This window comes from Eleutherodactylus coqui, unplaced genomic scaffold (assembly GCF_035609145.1).
Source record: "Eleutherodactylus coqui strain aEleCoq1 unplaced genomic scaffold, aEleCoq1.hap1 HAP1_SCAFFOLD_728, whole genome shotgun sequence".
Classification (NCBI taxonomy): domain Eukaryota; kingdom Metazoa; phylum Chordata; class Amphibia; order Anura; family Eleutherodactylidae; genus Eleutherodactylus; species Eleutherodactylus coqui.
The window spans coordinates 1-18,268 of NW_027102045.1; the positions used below are offsets into that span (position 1 = coordinate 1).

At 52.2% G+C, this 18,268-nt stretch overlaps 1 protein-coding gene across 1 annotated transcript; it reads right to left on the reverse strand.

Moving 5' to 3' along the window:
• Window positions 1–1,056: 1,056 nt before the first annotated feature.
• On the reverse strand, window positions 1,057–17,718 carry LOC136595185 (gastrula zinc finger protein XlCGF66.1-like). Its single transcript, XM_066588698.1, has 4 exons — window positions 17,557–17,718; window positions 1,798–1,901; window positions 1,423–1,602; window positions 1,057–1,340 (listed from the first exon to the last, which is right to left on the reverse strand). Exons 2-4 carry the CDS (start codon window positions 1,873–1,875, stop codon window positions 1,200–1,202), a joined length of 399 nt encoding a protein of 132 aa, XP_066444795.1. The 5' UTR covers window positions 1,876–1,901; window positions 17,557–17,718; the 3' UTR covers window positions 1,057–1,199.
• Window positions 17,719–18,268: the final 550 nt, after the last annotated feature.

Sequence of the window (18,268 nt, forward strand, 5' to 3'; positions counted from 1 at the left end):
TAAGGGGTTAATGTGAAACTGTACAAAGGCTTTCCTGACACCCAGATAGGTGATATCAACGGCACAACTTTCATCCACTACTTCTGTGAATGGGAATACATTGTGGCTTGTAGTTTGACCCCCCCCCCCCACGCCCCGACAATCACAAGCAGTCCAAACTAGCCCGGCTTCATGTAACTGTAGGGTCACAGCAAACTGCGATACAACCGTACTGACGGCCATTACATCCCAATGAGAAGAGTATTGTGGCCAGAGTCTCCATGTAGCCACAGCCGTACTGGTGACCCCTTCACCAATTTAGAGGGGTTGCACGAATTACCAATATAAAACTTAGAGAACAATAAAGACAGACAATGATGTTTTATTGGCCACCATCACTCACAAGTCCCACCAAGCTGGATATCCACTCTGTAGATACAACCTAGCAGCTCTTACTGGTGATGCCAGATACCTCCTCCTCCGGTCCTGCAGGAACTAAATACAAAGCGGAGGAGCTAGTGGGGATAGTTGGGGGACGGGATAGCATGGGCCAAGGCACCTCTCCAGCCCTGCACAGCCGACGGCTACTGTAGCAGTAGGGCTGGTGGAGCCGAGATCTTCTGTGGACACATTCCATTTGATATAGTAGTCATCCGCAATATAGTCGCTGACTAGTGTCACTGTAGACCGGGTTGCTTACATATCAGCAACTAATGAGGCCGCCTGCAGACGACCGTGTCTAATCCTGCTGCGAGAATTCTCGCAGTGGGACCCGACCCCCTGCAGGGACCAGCGCGGCTCCGGCTCTTTGATGTGCTGGCTGCCGGCCAGCAGGCACATGACGGAGCCGAGCCGCCAGTCAGGGAGTGACATTTCTGTGCAGAGCTCACAGAGCCCCGCACCGAAAAAGAGCATACTGCGATTTGTTTTCCTCACTGCCGTCTGCATAGGATTATTCTTTCTAACACAATCCTATGGCAGCTTCCACGGGTGTAAATTCTACGGGAAATCCTGCTGCGGAATTTCCGCCCGTGTGCCGGGGGCCTAAATGTGTACTGGTGATATGTAGGCCTTCTGATTATACTGACTTTAATCAACAACTGTGTAGTGAATGGCTCTACTAATACAACTAGCACAGTGTCCTGCCTGGCTCACACCCCACTTCCTGCCTACAAGCACCAGGGGCACATGCCCCACATCACCCCTCCACAGCTATGATCCTAAATACATCCATTACCTGGTGATGGGAGCGGCTGGCGGGTCTCCATCATGGCCTCCTTGTACAGATCCTTGTGTCCTTCTAAATACTCCCACTCCTCCATGGAGAAATAGACAGCGACATCCTGACACCTTATAGGAACCTGACAACACAATATACAGTCATTACCCAGAAGCCTCCAGTGCTGTTACTGTATAATGTCCCAGCATTCCCTGCAGCATCACCTCTCCAGTCAGCAGCTCAATCATCTTGTTGGTGAGTTCTAGAATCTTCTGTACATTGATGTCCTCGTGTATCAGGGGGTGAAGTGGGGGCCCCATGATTGGGCTCAGGGGTCTTCCCCATCCATCACACACAGGGGCCCGAGAGCCATCACTAGAGGTCTTCTTCACTACTGTGTAATCCTGTATATGGAGAGACATTTATAAATATCACTGCAGACATTTCCAGAGTCCATCACCTCTCCAGTGACATCATCAGTCATTACCATAGATAAGCATGACATATGACATCACCAGAATCTCTCCTCTCTACAGTGACATCATCTGTTATTACCATAGATAAGAATGATGTAATGTGACATCATCAGAGTCTCTCACCTCCCCAGTAAGCTGGAAGAGTATCTCTAGGGTGAGGTTGAATACACTCTCCGCCATCTTGTTTCTGTTGTCCTCCATCTTTGATGAATGAATCCTGTAGGGACCTGAATGGAAACAATATGAACCAATGTAAAAACCACAAAAACCAACATCTCCAAGTTCAGCTGCCGGTATTTTGAGGGACAAGTAGGATTTATAATAGCAGCATTTAATGTGGGAGAACCTTAGAAATACTTTATTAGGAATTCATTTAATAAGAAATTTTATAAAAACATTTGCTGGAATCCTTTAACCCCTTAGTGCTATAGGTAGTACATGTACGTCCTGCAGCGTCGGGGTATGTATGAACGCGCGGCGATCTCCCTCCATACAGCGCGAGCGCCGGCTGTTTACTGCGGCTGATACCAACTCCGATAAGCTGTCAATTCTGATAGCGCCATTTAAATGGGATGAGATCGCAGGGAGCCGTGCAGGTGTCATGGCAGCCGGGGGCCCTCTGTAACGCCCCGGGCTGTCCTGGCAGAATGCCTATCAAGCCATGCCCGTGGCTCCTCCAGAAAAGGAGTGAGAAGATGAGCCCATTCCCATCTAATTACTTCTCTGTACTAATTACTTACTGACTCCACGACCTAAACGTTTACCAGCGTCCGGATCGCAGCATCCAATAAGCCGCACAAACCTCAGTAAAGTTTACACCGCCGTATCCCGTCTGGGCCCAATCTGCAGCAGAAAGTAGGCCGACCGCTTCTATAGCGAAACCCGTTACACGCTGCCGTCACAGAGATAACAAATATCACTAGCGAGGAACGACTAATGCATTCCTGATGACAGATGGAAAACATCCTGAAGGTCATACAAATGGCCACCAAAATAACCTGCAGGGGGCGCCCGCCAGCCTCACCCTGCCCTGCAAAGGATTGCATCTTCTACATCCTGGTGATCAGAGGCATCTGGTCCTTCATCTACTAGGACTTACTATTCTTATACAGAGGAGTCTACATTCTGGTGCTCAGAGGGATCTCGTGCTTCAGTCACTAGGACTTACTATTCTTATACAGAGGAGTCTACATCCTGGTGGTAAGAGGAATTTGGTCCTTCAGCCGCTAGGACTAACTATTCTTACACAGAGGAGTCAACAACCTGGTGGTCAGAAGAATCTTCTCCATCTACTAAGAGTTACTATTCTTACATAGAGGAGTCTACATCCTTCTGGTCAGAGGGATTTGGTCCTTCAGTCACTAGGACTTACTATTCTTATACAGAGGAGTCTACATTCTGGTGTTCAGAAGGATCTGGTCCTTCAGCTGGTAGCTCTTATTAAACTTATACAGAGGAGTCTACATGCTGGTGGTGAGAGGGATTTGGTCCTTCAGTGGCTAGGACTTACTATTCTTATACAGAGGAGTCTACAACCTGGTGGTCAGAGGGATCTGCTCCTTCAGCCACTAGGACTTACTATTCTTCTACAGAGGAGTCTACATCCTGGTGGTAAGAGGAATCTGGTCCTTCAGACACTAGGACTAACTATTCTTACAGAGAGGAGTCAACAACCTGGTGGTCAAAAGAATCTGCTCCATCTACTAAGAGTTACTCTTCTTACATAGAGGAGTCTACATCCTGGTGGTCAGAAGGATCTGCTGCTTCAGCAGCACGGACTTACTATTCTTATACAGAGGATTCTACATCCTTCTGGTCAGAGGGATCTGGTCCTTCAGTCACTAGGACTTACTATTCTTCTACAGAGGAGTCTACATCCTGGTGCTCAGAGGGATCTGGTCCTTCAGCCACTAGGACTTACTATTCTTATACAGATGAGTCTACCTTCTGGTGGTCAGAAGGATCTGGTCCTTCAGCTGGTAGCTCTTATTATACTTATACAGAGGAGTCTACATGCTGGTGGTGAGAGGGATTTGGTCCTTCAGTGGCTAGGACTTACTATTCTCATACAGAGGAGTCTACAACCTGGTGGTCAGAGGGATCTGCTCCTTCAGCCACTAGGACTTACTATTCTTCTACAGAGGAGTCTACATCCTGGTGGTCATAGGGATCTAGTCCTTCAGCCACTAGGACTTACTATTTTTATACAGAGGAGTCTACATCCTGGTGGTCAGAGGGATCAGGTCCTTCAGTCACTAGGACTTACTATTCTTATACAGAGGATAAGGTACTGGACAGACCCTGTTCACCATAATGAGTTCTGGATGGCAGTTTCCTGGATAAGTAGCACAGGGTGGTGTAGAGACTTCAGGCTGTCAGACATTGTATGTGTCAGGCCTTGGGCCTATATCAGCTTCCATGTTATGGTTGTCATTTGTCAGGCCGTGGGAAAGCTGGATGAATTCAGTGTTCTAAAGTCTTATTCCTCTCTTTTGTATCTGGCAAGCCTTTGATGTACAGGAGGACACAAAACCCTTTGCTACTGACAAGGAGATGCTAAATAGGCACCCACTGGCACGGATTGGCACCTTGGATGGTTCACGCAGACATCCTGGTGCCCAATTTTACATCAGAAGGAAATCATTTAATAAAGGATATTTGGTCGTATGAAGGTCTTAGCCAGATATATATTATATATTTAGCATCGGGCTCACCAGCCAAGCAAAATAAAAAGGCTCAGAGCACCCAGAACTGCATATTTGGGAAAATATGGATGCCAACCCATCCGTGTATGGGCTCAAACCATATGTAAAATCAGGACTAAAAATGTGCCACGCCCATATTCAGGTTTGAGGGGGGGCTTTCCGAAAACGGGGAATTATGATTTTTCCCCAGGAATACAGGACTCCACCCCAACCCTCCAGAGTGACATCAGAGGGAGCAAGGTAAGGAGTGTTCTGAGGGTCCGTTTATAATGTAGGACCCTACAGACCCCAAATTGTGAGATCCTACAGAGATACGCCTTGGCGTAAGGCTGTCCCATTCACTTCAGTGACTCTGCATGTATTGGAACATTGGACCAACATCCAAATCCGATATCTTTCTTTTATTTTCCCCAGTTTATTTTAAAAATCTGCGTTGTGTATCCTACTGTATTTCCTTATGTCCCGTGAACAACCTTTTTATATTTTTGTACAAATCAGATATATTGCACTGCGAGGCCTTTTCTAGATTAAATCTGCAATTTAAAAGTCAGCCTTGTCCGTTTTACAACAAACCATAACGCTGAAGTTTGTGTTCATAATTCGGCTTCCAGTTTACCAATACCAAAGCTGGTGGTGGCAGGTTTATTTGTAGGAGTATTGAAGAGCTCTGGAGTGCGTTAGAACGGATCAGGGGGATGATTTGAGCTTTTGATTCACATGCGTGCAGAAGTCCGGGAAAGCTGTGTATAAATCAGCCTGTATTCTAACGACTTTAAGTTTGCAATATCGCACAGTGATCAAGGACAGAGGCGGGATCGAGAGGTATTGTCCCTTCTCCTCTCTCCTCCTGCCCACTACATGACACACAGCATTGTGTGAAAAACATGAGCAGCTAAAAAGCGTGTAAAATAAATAAAACACATGAAGTTTGTGGCCTGTAAACTTTAAAGGATTGTCATTAAAAAAAAACCTCTTACCTATTCCCCCCAGTCAGTCTTACCAGATCTTCACCTCAATGATCTTCTCCTGGCTCCTCCAGTCGGCCGAATCCTCTTCTTCCTGTGACGTAGCACACATTGCCGGCATTCTGCTTCCTGCGGGTCAGTGTACCCAGTCACTAGTGACATGGAGTTCACTGCCTAGCAGGGAATGCTGAATCCTCGGCAGCCTGCTTTAGCGCGACTGCGGATGTGTAATGTCTCACCGCTAGTGTATCATATACTATACTGTATGAAACACTAACAACAAAAAACGCGAATGTGCACTAAAGCAGGCTGCAGAGGATTCAGCATTCCCTGCTAGGCAGTGAAACCTACGTCACTCATAACATTCACTGCAGCTAATGGACGCTCCAAAACAATAAGTAGAGGATCCGGATGGCTGGAGGTGACGTGGCCCAGGGGACTGGAGGGGCCAGGAGAGGATCGGTGAGGAGAGGATGAGGTAAGAAGACTGCCTGGGGAGGAATAGGCAAGTATTGATTTTTTTCCTAATGAGAAAACCCCTTCAACCCCTTCCTGCAACAGGGTGTAAACTTACGTCCTGGGGATAGCGCGAGATCACATGTGATCTCGCGCTATCCCGCAGTGGGAGACGGCCATCAGTCACAGCCAGCCTCCTGCTGCAGCAGCGGGGGTGCATCGGATATGCGACCCCCACTGTTAACCCCTTCCCTGCCACGATCTATGTAGATCACGGCCTGTTGCCATGGCAACAGGATGCCAGACACTGGCGTCCTGTGTTGCCAGTGCCTAAGATCGCTGTATAAGCGATAAGGCATGGCAGTAGCATATTAGCATAAAAAAAGGTTAAAGAAAAATGAAAATGGCACATATTTTGTATTGTCGCGTCCGTAATGATGCGTACAATAAGCTGCACATGCTTTTGACTGTGCACAGAAAAAAAGCATTAAAAAAACCGCTAAAAAACTGAGGCAAAATTCTAATTTCTAGCATTTTGCCTCCCTAAAACCGCAATAAAAGTGATCAAAAGAGCTGTATGTAACCCCAAAATGGTACAGCTCCTCTCACAAAATATAAGCCCTCATAGAGCTCTGTACATAAAAAAATAAAAAAAATTACAGGACTTTGAATGCTGTGATTTAGAAAAAAAAAGATTTCCAAAAAAAGGGTTTTTATTGCAAAAAAGTGGAAAAACCTAAAAAAAGTAAGAATTTTGGTATTGTTGTAACCGTACCGTCCCACAGAAAAAATGTATTGTGTCATTTATGCTGCATGATTAACACTGTAAAAAAAAACTCCCCAAAAATCTATAGCAGAATTGATGCGTTTTCTCTCCCTGTTATCATAAAAAAAATAATAAAAGTTTTACAATATAGTCAATGTACCCAAAAGTTGCACCGATAAAAACTACAGTTCGTCACGCAAAAAACAAGCCCTTATATGGCCGCGTCGATGGAAAAATAAAAAAGTTATGACTTTTGATAAATGAAGAAAATCCGCCAAAAATCCTTGCGTCCTTAAGGTGCATACACACGACCGTATATCGGCTCTGTTTTCACGCCGAGCCGATATACGGAGTCCTCATCTGCGGGGGGGGGGGAGGATGGAAGAGCCAGGAGCAGGAACTAAGCTCCCGCCCCCTCTCTGCCTCCTTGCCATCCCCTCTCCGCCCCTCTGCACTATTTGCAATGAAAGGCGTCGAGACAGGGGCGGGGCTAAGTTTCTCGAATTAGCCCCGCCCCCACCCCGCTTCTCCCCTTTGCAAATAGCGCAGAGGGGCGGGAGCTCAGAGCACTGCTCCTGGCTCTTCCAGGCTCCCCCCTGCAGAGAGAGACGATGTATATTGGCTGGGCGTTAAAACCCAGCCGATATATTCTCGTCTGAATCCAGCCTCAAGCCCAAAATAGGCCATGTCATTACGGGGTTAACTGGAGCAACCGGCGTCAAAAGAGGTCGCATGACGAGAATATTTTTCCTTCTCTGTACAAGGCACTGGTCAGATCACACATGGGATATTGTGGACAGTTTTGGGCACCAATACTCAAGAAAGACATATCCCAGCTTGAGCGGGTACAAAAGTGGGCAACTAAAGTAATTACTGGAATGGGCGGACTACACACACACAGTGGCCCGAGCAGTAATCGTGATACACACACAGTGGCCCGAGCAGTAATCGTGGCCCACACACACACACACACAGCGGCCCGAGCAGTAATCGTGACCCCGCACACACACAGCGGCCCGAGCAGTAATCGTGACCCCGTACACACACAGCAGCCTGAGCAGTAATCGTGACCCCCCCACACACACAGTGGCCCGAGCAGTAATCGTGACCCCCACACACACACACAGTGGCCCGAGCAGTAATCCTGACCCCAAACACACAGTGGCCCAAGCAGTAATCATGACCCCCCCCTTTCCCCCCTCTCCACCACACACACACAGTGACCCGAGCAGTAATCGTGACACAGACACACACACACGGTGGCCCGAGCAGTAATCGTGACCCTCACAAACACAGTGGCCCGCGCACTAATCGTGACCCCCCCCACACACACACAGTGGCCCGAGCAGTAATTATGACCCCCCCCACACACACACACACAGTGGCCCGAGCAGTAATCGTGACCCCCCCCCACACACACACACAGTATCCTGGGCAGTAATCGTGACCCCCACACACACACACACATTGGCCCGAGCGGTAATCGTGACACCCCCCCCACACACACAGCGGCCCGAGCGGTAATCGTGACCCCCCCCCCCCACACACACACACAGCGGCCTAAGCAGTAATCGTGACCCCCACACACACACAGCGGCCCGAGAGGTAATCGTATACCCCAAACACACACACAGCGGCCGGAGCAGTAATCGTGACCCCCCCCCACACACACAGTGGCCCGAGCAGTAATCGTGACCCAGACACACACACACGGTGGCCCGAGCAGTATTCGTGACCCCCCCACACATAGTGGACCGAGCAGTAATCGTGACCCCCACACACACAGTGGCACGAGCAGTAATCGTGACCCTCACACACACAGTGGTCCGAGCAGTAATCATGACCCACACACACACAGTGGCCCGAGCAGTAATCGTGCCCCCCCCCATACACACACACACACACAGTGGCCCGAGCAGTAATCGTGACCCCCCCCCCACACAAACGCAGTGGCCCGAGCAGTAATCGTGACCCCCCCACACACACAAAGTGGCCCGAGCAGTAATCGTGACCCCCCCCCCACACACACACGGTGGCCCGAGCAGTAATCGTGGCCCACACACACACACACAGCGGCCCGAGCAGTAATCGTGACCCTGCACACACAAAGCGGCCCAAGCAGTAATCGTAACCCCGCACACACACAGCTGCCCGAGCAGTAATCGTGACCCCGCACACACACAGCGGCCCGAGCAGTAATCGTGACCCCGCACACACACAGCAGCCCGAGCAGTAATCGTGACCCCCCCCACACACAGCGGCCCGAGCAGTAATCATGACCCCCCACACACACAGTGGCCCGACCAGTAATCATGAGCCCCCCCTTTCCCCCCTCTCCACCACACACACACTGTGGCCCGAGCAGTAATCGTGACACAGACACACACACACACGGTGGCCCGAGCAGTAATTGTGACCCTCACAAACACAGTGGCCCGCGCACAAATCGTGAACCCCCACACACAGTGGCCCAAGCAGTAATCGTGACCCCCACCTTTCCACCTCCCCCCCACACACACAGTGGCCCGAGCAGTAATCGTGACACAGACACACACACACGGTGGCCCGAGCAGTAATCGTGATCCTCACACACACAGTGGCCCGAGCAGTAATCGTGACCCCCCCCCCATACACACACACAGTGGCCCGAGCAGTAATCATGCCCCCCCCCACACACACACACAGTGGCCCGAGCTGTGATCGTGACCCCCCCCCACACACACAGTATCCTGGGCAGTAATCGTGACCCCCCCACACACACAGTGGCCCGAGCAGTAATCGTGACCCCCCACACACACAGCTGCCCGAGCAGTAATCATGACCCCCACACACACACAGTGGCCCGAGCAGTAATCCTGACCCCAAACACACAGTGGCCCAAGCAGTAATCATGACCCCCCCCTTTCCCCCCTCTCCACCACACACACACAGTGGCCCGAGCAGTAATCGTGACACAGACACACACACACGGTGGCCCGAGCAGTAATCGTGACCCTCACAAACACAGTGGCCCGCGCACAAATCGTGACCCCCCCCACACACAGTGGCCCGAGCAGTAATCGTGACCCCCCCCCCCCACACACACACACACAGTGGCCCGAGCAGTAATTATTTCCACCCCACACACACACACACAGTGGCCCGAGCAGTAATCGTGACCCCGCCCACACACACACACACAGTATCCTGGGCAGTAATCGTGACCCCCTCCACACACACACAGTGGCCCGAGCAGTAATCGTGAACCCCCCCCCCACACACAGTCGCCCGAGCGGTAATCGTGATCCCCCCCCCCACACACACACACAGTGGCCCGAGCGGTAATCGTGACCTCCCTCACACACACACAGTGGCCCGAGCGGTAATCGTGACCCCCCCATACACAGTGGCCCGAGCAGTTATCGTGACACCCCCACACACACACAGTGGCCCGAGCAGTAATCGTGACCCCCCCCACACACACACACAGCGGCCCGAGCAGTAATCGTGACCCCCTACACTCACATCGGCCCGAGCAGTAATCGTGACCCCACACACACACACACAGACACACAGTGGCCCGAGCGGTAATCTTGACCCCCCCCCCACACACACACAGTGGCCTGAGCGGTAATCGTGACCCCCCATACACACACAGTGGCCCGAGTAGTGATCGTGACCCCCCCCCCCCACATACAGCGGCCCGAGCAGTAATCGTGACCCCCACACACACACAGCGGCCCGAGCAGTAATCGTGACCCACACACACACACAGCGGCCCGAGCAGTAATCGTGACCCCCACATACTCACAGCGGCCCGAGCAGTAATCGTGACCCACCTACACACACACACAGCATCCTGAGCAGTAATCGTTACCCACCCAGACACACACACAACAGTGGCCCGAGCGGTAATCGTGACCCACACACACAGCGGCCCGAGCGTTAATCGAGACCCCCCCCATACACACACACACACAGCGGCCCGAGCAGTAATCGTGACCCCCTACACTCACAGCGGCCCGAGCAGTAATCGTGACCCCCACACACAGAGCGGCCCGAGCAGTAATCGTGACCCCCATACATACAGCGGCCCGAACAGTATCGTGACCCCCCACGCACCGGCTACCCGAGCAATAATCATGACCCCCCGCACACACACAGCGGCCCGAGCAATAATCCTGACCCCCCCCCCCCCCACAGACACACACACACAGCGGCCCGAGCAGTAATCGTAACCCCCCCCCCCACATACACACACACGGTGTCCTGAGCAGTAATCGTGACCCCCCCACACACACACACGGTGTCCTGAACAGTAATCATAACACCCCCCCCACACACACACACACACAGACAGTGGCCCGAGCAGTAATCGTGACCCCCTTCCCCCCCCCACACGAACGGTGTACTGAGCAGTAATCGTGACCCCCCACCACACACACACACACACGCACGGTGTCCTGAGCAGTAATCGTGACACCCCCACACACACACACGGTGGCCCGAGCAGTAATCATGACCTCCCACACATACACAAACATCAACACAGACGTTGGCCCGAGCAGTAATCGTGACCCCCCCTTCCCCACACACACATACACACACTCACACATGGTGGCCTGAGCAGTAATCGTGACCCTCACACACACAGTGGCCCAAGCAGCAATTGTGACCCACACACACACACAGCAGCCCGAGCAGTAATCGTAACCCAACACACACACACGTTGGCCCGAGCAGTAATCGTGACCCTCACACACACTGTGGTCCGAGCAGTAATCGTCACCCCCACACACACACAGCAGTCCGAGCAGCAATTGTGACCCCCCCCACACTCACACACAGCAGCCCGAGCAGTAATCGTAACCCAACACACACACACAAACGGTGGCCCGAGCAGTAATCGTGACCCCCCACACACGGTAGCCCGAGCAGTAATCGTGACCCTCACACACACACACAGCGGCCAGAGCAGTAATCGGGACCCCACACACACACACAGTGGCCCGAGCAGTAATCGTGACCCCACACACACACACAGCGGCCCGAGCAGTAATCGTAACCCAACACACACACACAAACGGTGGCCCGAGCAGTAATCGTGACCCCCCACACACGGTAGCCCGAGCAGTAATCGTGACCCTCACACACACACACAGCGGCCAGAGCAGTAATCGGGACCCCACACACGCACACAGTGGCCCGAGCAGTAATCGTGACCCCACACACACACACAGCGGCCCGAGCAGTAATCGTGACCCCCCCACACACACACACGGTGTCCTGAGCAGTAATCGTGACCCCCCCCCCCCACACACACACACACGGTGGCCCGAGCAGTAATCGTGACCCCACACACACACACACACATGGTGTCCTGAGCAGTAATCGTGACCCCCCACCCACACACACACGGTGGCCCGAGCAGTAATCATAACCCCCACATACACACACGTTGGCCCGAGCAGTAATCGTGACCCTCACACACACAGTGGCCCGAGCGGTAATCGTGACCCCCACACACACAGCGTTCCGAGCAGCAATTGTGACCCCCCCCACTCACACACAGCAGCCCGAGCAGTAATCGTAACCCCCCCCCCACACACACACACACATGGTGGCCCAAGCAGTAATCGTGACCCACACACACACACAAACACACACATACGGTAGCCCGAGCAGTAATCGTGACCCTCAAACACACACACGGTAGCCCGAGCAGTAATCGTTACCCTCAAAAACACACACAGTGGCCCGAGCAGTGATCGTGACCCCCGCACACACACACACACAGCCGCCCGAGCAGTAATCGTGACCCCCCCCCACACACACACACACAGTGGCCCGAGCAGTAATCGTGACCCTCACACACACAGTGGCCCGAGCAGTAATCGTCACCCCCACACACACACAGCAGTCCGAGCAGCAATTGTGACCCCCCCCCCCACACACACACAGCAGCCCGAGCAGTAATCGTAACCCAACACACACACACAAACGGTGGCCCGAGCAGTAATCGTGACCCCCCACACACGGTAGCCCGAGCAGTAATCGTGACCCTCACACACACACACAGTGGCCCGAGCAGTAATCGTGACCCCCCCCCCACACACATACAGCGGCCAGAGCAGTAATCGTGACCCACCCCCCTCCACACACACACACACACACACACACAGTGGCCCGAGCAGTAATCGTGACCCCACACACACACACAGCGGCCCGAGCAGTAATCGTGACCCCCCCACACACACACACGGTGTCCTGAGCAGTAATCGTGACCCCCCCCCACACACACACACGGTGGCCCGAGCAGTGTTCGTGACCCCCACACACACACACACACACAAGGTGGCCCGAGCAGTAATCTTAACCCCCACATACACACACGTTGGCCCGAGCGGTAATCGTGACCCCCACACACACAGCGGTCTGAGCAGCAATTGTGACCCCCCCCCCCCCACACACACAGCAGCCCGAGCAGTAATCGTAACCCCCCCCCCACACACACACACGGTGGCCCGAGCAGTAATCATGACCCACCCACACACACACGGTAGCCCGAGCTGTAATCGTTACCCTCAAACACACACACAGTGGCCCGAGCAGTAATCGTGACCCCCACACACACACACACAGCGGCCCGAGCAGTAATCGTGACCCCCCCACACACACACACACAGTGGCCCGAGCAGTAATCGTGACCCCACACACACACACAGTAGCCAGAGCGGTAATCGTACCCCCCCACACACACACACACACAGTGGCCCGAGCGGTAATCGTGACCCCCAACCACACACACACAGTAGCCCGAGCAGTAATCGTGACCCTCAAACACACACACAGTGGCCCGAGCAGTAATCGTGACCCCCCCCCACACACACACACACAGCGGCCCGAGCAGTAATAGTGACCCCCCACACACACACACAGTGGCCCCAGCGGTAATCGTGACCCCCCCCCCCCACACACACACACACAGTGGCCCGAGCGGTAATCATGACCCCCCCCCCCAACACACACACAGTGGCCCAAACGGTAATCGTGACCTCCCCCCCACACACACAGTGGCCTGAGCGGTAATCGTGACACCCCCCCCCCCCACCACACACACACACAGACGGTGGCTCGAGCAGTAATCGTGACCCCCACACACACGTTGGCCCAAGTAGTAATCTTGCCCCCCTACACTCACAGTGGCCGGAGCAGTAATCTTGACCCCCGCCACACACACAGTGGCCGGAGCAGTAATCGTGACCCGAGACACACACAGCGGTCCGAGCAGTAATCGTGACCCCCCCACACACACACACAGCGGCCCGAGCAGTAATCGTGACCCCCTACACTCACAGCGGCCCGAGCAGTAATCGTGACCCCCCACACACACACGGGGCCGTAGCAGTAATCGTGACCCCCCCCCCACACACACAGTGGCCCAAGCAGTAATCGTGACCCCTCCACACACACACAGTGGCCCGAGCAGTAATGGTGACCCCACACACACACACAGTGGCCCGGGCAGTAATGGTGACCCCCCAATACACACACAGTAGCCCGAGCAGTAATTGTGACCCCCCCCCCCCCACACACACAGTGGCCCGAGCAGTAATCGATACCCCCTCCACACGCAGTGGCCCGAGCAGTAATCGTGACCCCCCCACACACACACAGTGGCCTTAGCAGTAATCGTGACTCCACACATACACACAGTGGCCCGAGCGGTAATCGTGACCTCCGACACACACACAGTGGCCCGAGTGGTAATTGTGACCCGACCCTTCCCCACACACACAGTGGCCCGAGCAGTAATCGTGACCCCCACACACACACAGCGGCCGGAGCAGTAATCGTGACCCCTCCCACACACACACAGCAGCCCGAGCGGTAATCGTGACCCCCACACACACACACACAGTGGCCGGAGCGGTAATCGTGACCCCGCCACACACACACACACAGCGGCCCGAGCAGTAATCGTGACCCCCCCCCACACACACACACAGCGGCCCGAGCAGTAATCGATACCCCCCCACACACACACAGTGGCCTGAGCAGTAATCGTGACTCCCTACACTCACAGCGGCCCGAGCAGTAATCGTGACACCCATACACACAGCGACCCGAGCAGTAATCGTAACCCCCACACACACACAGCGGCCCGAGCAGTAATCGTGACCCCCCACACACACGGCAGCCCGAACAATAATTATGACCCCCTTCCACACACACACACAGCGGCCCATGCAGTAATCGTGACCCCCACGCACACACACAGTAGCCAGAGCAGTAATCGTGACCCCCCCCCCACACACACACACACAGACTGTGGCCCGAACAGTAATCGTGCCCCCCACACATACACACACACACAGACGGTGGCCCGAGCAATAAAAATGACCCCCTCCCCACACACACACACAAACGGTGGGCTGAGCTGTAATCGTGACCCACCCACACACATGGTGGCCCGAGCAGTAATCGTGACCCCCCACACAGACAGTGGCACGAGCAGTAATCGTGACCCCCTACACACACAGTGACCCGAACAGTATCGTGACCCCACACGCACATAGCTGGCCGAGCAGTAATCATCTATTGATTTGTAATGAACTGATAGTATTACGCAGCTGTAGTGATTTAACTCTATAGAGGCTAATGACTGCACAATTTCATTATGGTAGTTGCTGGACAATGTCATGGTGAAAGATGTGTGTTTTATAACTTCAGCCTAATGTGGAACTCTGCTGCATAAGGAAAGTGTTAAATCACAGTGCTATATGTATTGATTGTGTTCATCCTGGATGTTTCCCCAGCCCTGCCCCCACACAGAAACTTTTTAAATAACATTGAAACTTCTGAACAGGGACTGCCACGCACACAGAAATTCCTTCAGCTAGACCGCATGCTGAGAGGACAGAGTCCACACTACACTGGACTTGAGAGAAGGTGGGCAGGGAGGCAGGGAATTCTATATGACCTAGCGAATAAGAATATGTATATGTTACTGATGTAATCTGTTGCACGCCCATAAAGGGCAGTTGTTACAATAAAGACCTGAGGCTCTGTAACTCGAGAGAAAGCTGGTTGAGATTCAGGGCTGATAACTTGTGTCTGACTGGTTTCTTTCATTATGTGTGCACACTATACAATTAAGAAGCTACAGAATACCCTGAAATCTGCTGGAGGAAAATATGATCCAGATCAGCCCGAGCAGAAATCGTGACACCCCCCCCCACACACACACACACAGTGGCCCGAGCAGTATTTATGACCCCCCCCCCCCACACACACACACACACAGCGGCCTGAGCAGTAATCATGACCCCCCGCCCACACACACACATACATAGTGGGCCGAGCAGTAATTGTGACCCACACACACATAGTGGGCCGAGCAGTAATCGTGACCCCCGCCCCCCCATACACACACATAGCAGCCCGAGCAGTAATCGTAATCCTCCCCCCCCCCACACACATACATAGTGGACCGAGCAGTAATCGTGACCCACACACACATAGTGGGCCGAGCAGTAATCGTGACCCACACACACAGTGGCCTGAACAGTAATCGTGACCCTCCCACAAACACGGTGGCCCGAGCAGTAATCGTGGCCCTCCCACACACACAGTGGCCCGAGCAGTAATCGTGACCCCCACACACACACAGCGGTCCGAGCAGCAATTGTGACCTCACCCCCCCCACACACACACAGCAGCCCAAGCAGTAAACGTAACCCCCCCCCCACACACACACACACAGCGGCCCGAGCAGTAATCGTAACACACACACAGCGGCCCGAGCAGTAATTGTGACCCACCCCACACACACACACACACAGTGGCCTGAGCAGTAATCGTGACCCACACACACACATAGTGGGCCGAGCAGTAATCGTGACCCACACACACACAGTGGCCCGAGCAGTAATCGTGACCCTCCCACACACACGGTGGCCCAAGCAGTAATCGTGACCCTCCCACACATACAGTGGCCCGAGCAGTAATCGTGACCCCCACACACACGCAGTGGCCTAAGCAGTAATCGTGAGCCCCACACACACACAGTGGCCTGAGCAGTAATCGTGACCCCCCCCCCAACACACACACACAGTGGCCTTAGCAGTAATCGTGACCCCCCCACACACACAGTGGCCTGAGCAGTAAACTAGCCTGAGAATTTAGAGATAACGTGTAGTAAGTATAACAACGGTTAAATTTTTCTTCTGTATACTTTAGTGTTAGTAAAATTTACAAAGTGTATTGTAAATGAGAAGCAAGCATAGACAAATTGGGGCAATAGCAATAGTCTATGTGAGACCATAGCCATTGTGAGAAGGCTACAGGAGAGAATTACTTCATGCGGCAGGGGTGTCCAGGAACTTTACTTCTTATCTTTCTACTACTTTTTCTTTGATATTGTGTTATAGAGTAACTAAGAATATACAAAGAGGGCGGCCGCCTACTGACATAATGTAATATTTGTATTGTTGTCTTATATTGCATGAAGCGAATGTGTGAGTGATTGAGATAGGCAGATCCGATACGTGGGCACTGACCTCTAGGACACATTAAGGACCAACTTCGCTGTGCAGGTTGTTTTTGGACAAGCCCCTTATTGTGTTCAATGTTCACAGGCCCTACTCTGTAAAGCAAGAAGTAGTCTTCGTGTATATAGCGAAGCACTGATTCTGGTAAGGAACCTCTGTGTTTTCACTAAACATTTTAGTGGCCAGAGGCTTGTTTTATGTTGTTTGTCTTGTAAATCCACGTCAAGAACATAATTACTAACAATGGGAAATACAAACTGTAAGGCATTCTCCTGTGCATGTCTCTGTTGTTGTTGCCAACGACAGGAAGTCCTTCAAGGGGATAAGAAGTACATACACAAGTTAGATCCTGACTATGTCAAATATTGTGACATATAATATATGTATCAGGACAGCGCGCCACGAACAATGGGAAGCAATCTCAATATGGGCAACAAATCACACAAAATGGGACTCACCCGGTGTATAGTGGAGCCCGCTCCTGAGCCCCACCTACACCTCCAAGTCCTGGTTCGCTTTAATGCATACTGCCGGTCATCTCCCTGTGTGTCCACGGTATCCCGACGGGCTATATCGGGAGAGCTGCCAGGAAACTGTATCACACTCTAGGTGTGATCCACTGAAGCTATATCTAATAAAAATAAAAAAGTTCCTGCGCTCCTTTGGGACCCAATTCCACCAGGGATTGGAATTACCAGTGTATAAGTAAATTAAAAACTTGGAATATGGAATAAAGAAAGTTTTTAATTTACTTATAAACTGGTAATTCCAATTCCTGGTGGAATTGGGTCCCAAAGGAGCGCAGGAACTTTTTTATTTTTATTAGAAATATTGTGACATAAGTGGGAAAAGAAATATGGATTTAAAAAAAATAAATTAAAAGTTCCTAGTTGTAAAGAATTATGTGATAAAATACAGACAAAATCAGCTAAAGATCAGCAGAAATACGGATTATCCGCTGCTGAAGCCTGGTTAAAAGAAGCCCCAAGCTGTCACGCCCATATAAAAATAGACCCCCGACAGTTTGATGAACAATTCAAAGGGTTAATGAGGTGTTACAATTGAATGAAAAATAGAGAGAGCAGATAGAAATATTCTAGGGCCAGATTGGAGTTCTGTAGAAGGAAATTAGAATGGGATGGGAGGAGATGGTAGACCTCTTCCATAGGA

What these genes read in the sequence shown, in the direction of transcription:
- LOC136595185 (XM_066588698.1), bottom strand. Translation starts at nt 1,875, where the DNA reads ATGGAGGACAACAGAAACAAGATGGCGGAGAGTGTATTCAACCTCACC. An exon ending in TCTTCCAGCTTACTGGGGAG is followed by an intron (nt 1,603 to 1,797) that starts GTGAGAGACTCT and finishes CTCCATATACAG; the next exon opens with GATTACACAGTAGTGAAGAA. An exon ending in TTGAGCTGCTGACTGGAGAG is followed by an intron (nt 1,341 to 1,422) that starts GTGATGCTGCAG and finishes TTGTGTTGTCAG; the next exon opens with GTTCCTATAAGGTGTCAGGA.